Below are 6,444 nucleotides of genomic sequence, written 5' to 3'. Positions count from 1 at the left end.
CTTCCCCTACTATGACTAACTGTGACACAACTTGCTGATTGGTCAAGTACTTGAAAGGTTCACCTGCGAGAGGTTTATTGTTCAAGAGAGATTCTAGTTTACAACTTCTTGGTTTCTTAGATGCAGATTGAGCTGGATGCATTGATACGAGTAGGTCAACTTAAGGCTATTGTTTCTTTTTTGGTTTCTCTTTGATATCATGGAGAGCTAAGAAACAACATATAATATCAAGGAGTTCTTGTGAAGCTGAGTTTAGGGCTCTCTCTCTTTTGCTAGTTGTGATCTCCAATAGCTTCTCTATTTGTTGAAAGATTTAAGAGTCATTTGCATCAAACCTCTATACTTTATTGTGACAATCAAAGTGCAATTCACATTGGAGCCAATCTAGTATTTCATAAACAAACAAAACATCTGAAAATTGACTGCCATTTTGTTATAGAAAAGCTACAACAAGGTGTTTTCAATTTCAAGCTTCTTCCAGTCAAGTCCAAATCTCAAATTGCGGACTTCTTTACTAAGCCATTGCCTCCCAAAAGTTTTCATTCATTCATATCGAAGTTTAACATGTTCAACATATTATTGGTTTAGTAATTCATGTTAGTTAGAATTAGTCTTATCTTTGTTTAGTAGTTTGTCTAGAAACTTGCACTTGAAGTAACTAACTCAAGTTGCTTGCATGTGAAGTAATAGGTTTGTTAGGAGTTTGTTTCAGTTTTTGTTACATCACTTGATGTATAAATACTTCATAGCTATTGTAAATACAACAAATTCATTCAATCAATAATATTCACAAGTTTTAATCTCAACTCTCTCTCTTTTTCAAAATAAGAAACCCTAGAAACCCTAATCCCAATTGTCTTCAATTCGATACACAGTTTTGTTGTTTTCATTCAAATCTTTACACATTGTTCCATCAAATTGGTATAGCAGAGCCTGGTTCGTTCGTTGTTGTTAGAGAATTCGTGAAGAATGGCAACTCATAACGGCAACATTCCTGCGCATCTACCAGTTTTTGAAGGCAAGAATTTTGATTAATGGAGCGTAAGGATGAATGTGATTTTCAAGTTTCAAGATGTACTTGAAATTGTGAATGAAGGTGTGACAACACTAGCAGCGAATGCAATTGATGTACAACAAACAGCTCATAGAGAATTGAAGAAGAAAGATGGGAAAGCAATGTTCTTGATGCATCAGAGTGTAAGCAATGATATCTTTGAGAAAATCATGCATTATGAAAGCGTGAAGGAGACATGGGATGCATTAGAGAAATTGTATTCTGGTGATGGTAAGTTGAAGAAAGTGAGACTTCAAGCTTTGAGGAGACAGTATGAAGTATTGACAATGGAAGAAGAAGAATCTGTTAGTCAATACTTTAATAAGGTGATCAATCTTACAAATTAGATGACAAGGAAGGGTGAAACTGTCACTGATGTGATGAAGGTGGAAAAGGTTCTTAGAACCTTAACATCAAGATTTGATCACATTGTAGTGGCCTAGAGGAATATAAAGACTTAGATTCTAAGAAGATAGAGGAACTGCAGGCAAGTCTTGAAGCACATGAGTTGAGGATGATTGATAGGAACATAGAAAGAGGTAAAAGTGTATCATCTGATCAAGCTTTACAAGCTCAGTATGATAAGAGAGGAAACTTCAAGAAAGGGAAGAAATCCTGGAATAATCAATCTCATAAGGATGGTGAAGGTTCTAGCAAGAGTCAAGAAAAGAATGATGCAAAGTCTGATCAGAAGAAGAAGAAAGATAAGAAAGATATTCAATGCAATAATTGTCAGAAGATGGGACATTATGCATCTGAATGTAGATCAAAGAGAGTGCCAAGGAACAAAGATGAGGCACAATTTGCTCAGAAGGAGGATTCAGATTATGAAGAAGTACTCTTGATGGCAAGTCAAGGAGGAAGAAGAAGGAAGTAATGAATGGTACTTGGACACTGGGTGTTCAAATCATATGACATGTAGGAAATCTTGGTTCTCTGAATTAGATGATTTAGTTAATAGAAAAATAAGATTTGCAGACAACAGTATAGTTTGTGCAGCAGGTATTGGGAATGTACTGATTCATGGGAAGGATGGCAAGAAAGCTTGCATCACTGATGTGTTGTATGTACCAAACATGAGAACTTTCAATTAGTATTGGTCAATTACTGCAAAAAGGTTACACTATGAAGGTGGAGGCACAAACCATGAAGGTATTTGATAGCAAGAATAGGTTGATTTTGAAAGCTCCTCTGTCAAAGCAAAGAACTTTCAAAATCAACATTAGTGTTATTGAAGATAAATGTCTGCTATCAGAAGTTAAGAGTGAAAACTGGCTATAGCATCAAAGATATGGGCTTATCAATTTCAGGGACTTGAATATGCTTAGTGAGAAGAAGTTGGTGCAAGGTTTACCAAAGATAAAGCTGCCTGATGTAGTATGTGAGATGTGTTGCACTGGAAAGCAGGCCAGAAATTCATACAATGCAACAGTACCATTCAATGCAACCACGAAACTTGAGGTAATTCATTCTGATGTATGTGGACCCTTTGAAGTGAATTCAGTAGGAGGAAATAGATACTTTGTGACATTCATATATGAATTTACTAGAAAGTTATGGATTTACTTGTTGGTCAAGAAAAGTGATTGTAATACCCGTTCTTTATTTTTATTTTATTTTTTTAAATTAGAACTTAATTTTGTTTAATTTTTAGTTTAATTCTTCTTATTTATTCATTTCATTATATGTATAATTTATTAAATTGGTATGACTAGAATAACCTACTACTTGTATACCCTAATGTCCTTGGCTTGGTAAATTGTATCCTTGATATTGCTTCTTGAATTTATCGATCGTATTTGAAAATGCAATAGCTTGCTAGTTGAGATTATTATTTATTACTATTATCATAATAGTAAGAGGGTGATTATATATATATATATATATATGGGTTATGATAGAAGACACCTTTTATGAAGGTGTCTTTTATCAAGTTACTCTATGAGCATTTGCGAAAAGACACCAACTTACTTTTATGAAGGTGTCTTTTAACAAAGTTATAACTAAAAAGTGAAAATCACACCTTAAGGTGTGACTTGTTAAAAGACACCACCAAAGGGTGGCTTGTAACAAAACCATATATATATATATATATATATATATATATATATATATATATATATATATATATATATATAATTTTTTTTTTGACAATATATATATAATTTTGTTGGTGAGTTGTTAATTGTAAAGGAGAGAAAAGAAAATAAGTAAGAGGAACGTGGTGTGTGGGTGCATTGAACCCTAAGATTAATTATGGGTAAGTAAATTGAGATTTGTTATAATTAGAGGAGAAGTTTTGGGAAAAATACTAAACATGTGGGGAAAATCAGTTATCGGTAGACTGAGTCATCCTTAGCTTTTGCATCAAGTCACTAGCATACACAACTCACTTCCCAGGTTACGTCTGTTACAGCTTATCCAACACACTGACCTCACGTCATTTTTCTGCATCATTATCAAACTCTCTCATTTATAAACCTTATCCTAGTACAAGTTTGAGGTAAGAATTACTCCACTACCTTTTCTGTCATACCTTCAATTCTGTTCCAACAATAGCGTCGTATTATTTGAAGAATATTCAGTATTCACCTTCTAGGAAACGTCATTTTTCTGCATCATTATGAAACTCTCTCATTTATAAACCTTATCCTAGTGCAAGTTTGAGGTAAGAATTACTCCACTACCTTTTATGTCATACCTTCAATTCTGTTCCAACAATAGCGTCGTATTATTTGAAGAATATTCAGTATTCACCTTCTAGGAAGTTTCATAAACAACCATACCCAATTTCGTGGATTTGGCTGTAGAATCTCCACACAAAAACAAAAAAACACAAGGAAAGCACTTAGAGGTAAGGGCACTTCCCCATGCTAATCATACTAGACTAATGGTTAGGTATTTTAGAGTAAAAATTATGATTCATAGTCGTTTAAAGAGAGAAGAAATTTAAATATAATTTTAATCAGTAAAGTTTGAATATCTGTGAGGGATAGAGTTTGGATAAATCATCGGTGTTGAATATTTTACTCCCATTCACTCATATGTGTGATTTTAGAAGTAAAAAAAAAAAATGAGTTTAAAAATAATTAAGATGAAATTTAAACATGCATAATGACTTGGTAGGTATGATGATTAACCGTCTTTGGAAAAAACGCAAAATTGAAATTATCTTTGGAAAATCACTTTTTCACAAAATAAATAGATTTTAGCCATTCTTTCAAAAAAAAAAAATTAGCCATTGTGTTATAGCTGTGACTAATTTTAAAAATTGGTAATTTGAGTCTCTTAGAACTAAACGAAAGTTAAAAAAGCTACAAATTTTCGGAACGTAATTTTTTGTTATAGTATTTTAAGTGGGGTGACGTTTAAAAAAATGAAACTTTTTTTTTATACTAAATATAAATGATTTTTTTTTCATACTTTATATAAAGGAAATATAAATTTTTAGTGTGAGTTTTTCTCTTTCAATTCTACCCTTTATATAAACTATTTTATTTACAATCCAATTCTTCTATATCTAATTGAATTTTTAAACATCTATAACTTTTAAGAAATAATCTTTGTACAATCACTTTTAGGACAAATTCTAATATGGATCAGTGGTCCAATATGTTCCACCATGGATCAGTTTTTGCAAGGAATATATGCCGTTAGATTGATCTTTGACCACAACAATCTCATACACTCTCCACACAAGATTACATCTTTAAGTATAATCTCTCTCTTAATTTATTAACTATCTGAATTGATTATTTCATTCACGTCTCCTAATTCTCAAATTCATTGTTATATTCTTAATTATATTTTAAATTAATTACAATAATTAACAAAAATTCTATCAATCCTTAATCATCTTCCTTTGACTAAAAATCCTTACTCACCATCATTAATTCATTTCCAAACATTCTCATTGTAGATCCACACAACACCAGATCATACTCATCTGCAACACTTGATCTGGAGCATCACCATCACCTACAACTCAAAAGTGGATCTTTTGGGTTTTTTTGAAATTGTTCTTGTTTCTGGGTTTTTTTTTTTTAAGCATTCTGAATGGTAAAAGTTTTTCTGGGTGTTGTTATTTAGGATTGTGAATTGATTGGAGTTTTTCTAAGTTAGTTGATTATTATTTTTGTTGGTTTCGTTAATTGGTGCTCACATATGATTTAGATGGGTAGATTCAATATTGAGGTTCTTCAACGTCACGTAGGTCCTGTCAAATTATCAGTTTAATTTAACTTCAATATTGAGGTTCATAAGATTGTTGCTTCCAGCAGTGTTTTGTTATGTCATTCCTTAAGTTATAAGGTTCTTTTTTTTGTGGTTGAGTTGGATGCATTGTGGGAAGGTTATCATCTTTAGGAAGACCTGCTGTTGCTTCTTCTTCAGCGCCCTTTTTTTTTTTTCAAGAACCTTAAAATCATCTGCGATTGGCTTGTGGCTTTGCAAAAGAAGTATGTGCAAAAATCGTTGAATTTCATTGTCTAGCAAGGAAGATCCGATCGGGTCAAATCTCGGGTCAAAACAACCCGTTTTACTGTTGACGGGCGAAGAAGATAAGATGAGTAAAAAAAAGTAAAACGGCAAGGCATGTTTCGAGTTTCGAACTAGCAACCTCACACTCACACAAAACAAATATTTTTTTTTTTTTTTTTGTACCGGACCACAGATACAACTGTTTATTCTTACATTTTTATTGTATTCAATTTCTATTTCTATTACCAGTTTTAACGAATACTCAATACAGTGGGGAAGGAAGAAAATGACTCTCTGTCTCTCTAGTTTTCTTTTCATAATGTCTAAAAAGCTAGCTTTTTGTGCAGTATAGGCTACGTCCCTAGTAAGCTGCAATGAACTGGCAAGTGCATGTGGCAATATATAATTGGACCAATTTTATTGGTAAATACAAAATTCAATTTAAATTCATTGATTAAATAAATGAAAGGTGTAAACTGTAGTCTATGACATTGACCCATATATTCGTGTAGTCACCTCACATTTTTACAATCTCCATTAAGGTAATACAATACTCCTTTCGTCCCACAATAGATGACCTAGTTGACAATGTATAATATTGATCTAACATATTTTGACCGTATTTTTCTAATAATATACAAAGATAAACATTATCATGTAAGATGTTGTTGGATTCGTCTCGATGAGTATTTTTAAAATATTAAATTTTCATAATTTTTCTAATAGAAAATTAAAGATATTAAAGATAAAAAATGTGCATTGATATATGTGTCAAAGTCAACTGGATCAAGTAATATGGAACGGAGGGAGTAATAAATACTATTATATATTTCTTATTTAAATACCAATTTTATTTAGAAATCAGAAAAGGTAAATCTAGAGTAATTCATCCTTCTTCTTCCCGGTGTTAA

At 32.1% G+C, this 6,444-nt stretch overlaps 1 protein-coding gene across 1 annotated transcript; it reads left to right on the top strand.

The window, feature by feature from the left end:
• Positions 1–1,047: 1,047 nt before the first annotated feature.
• Positions 1,048–2,640, top strand: LOC146921824 (uncharacterized). The gene is made up of 5 exons (XM_085711391.1): positions 1,048–1,325; positions 1,490–1,927; positions 1,977–2,117; positions 2,365–2,515; positions 2,605–2,640. The coding sequence occupies exons 1-5, from the start codon at positions 1,048–1,050 to the stop codon at positions 2,638–2,640; spliced, it is 1,044 nt and encodes a 347-aa protein (XP_085567517.1).
• The last annotated feature ends 3,804 nt before the right edge of the window (positions 2,641–6,444 follow it).

The sequence above is a fragment of the Medicago sativa genome, chromosome 5, assembly GCF_051527215.1.
Source record: "Medicago sativa cultivar Bolivia chromosome 5, Bolivia_mono, whole genome shotgun sequence".
Classification (NCBI taxonomy): Eukaryota; Viridiplantae; Streptophyta; class Magnoliopsida; order Fabales; family Fabaceae; genus Medicago; species Medicago sativa.
This window is presented reverse-complemented; position numbering and strand designations above follow the sequence as displayed.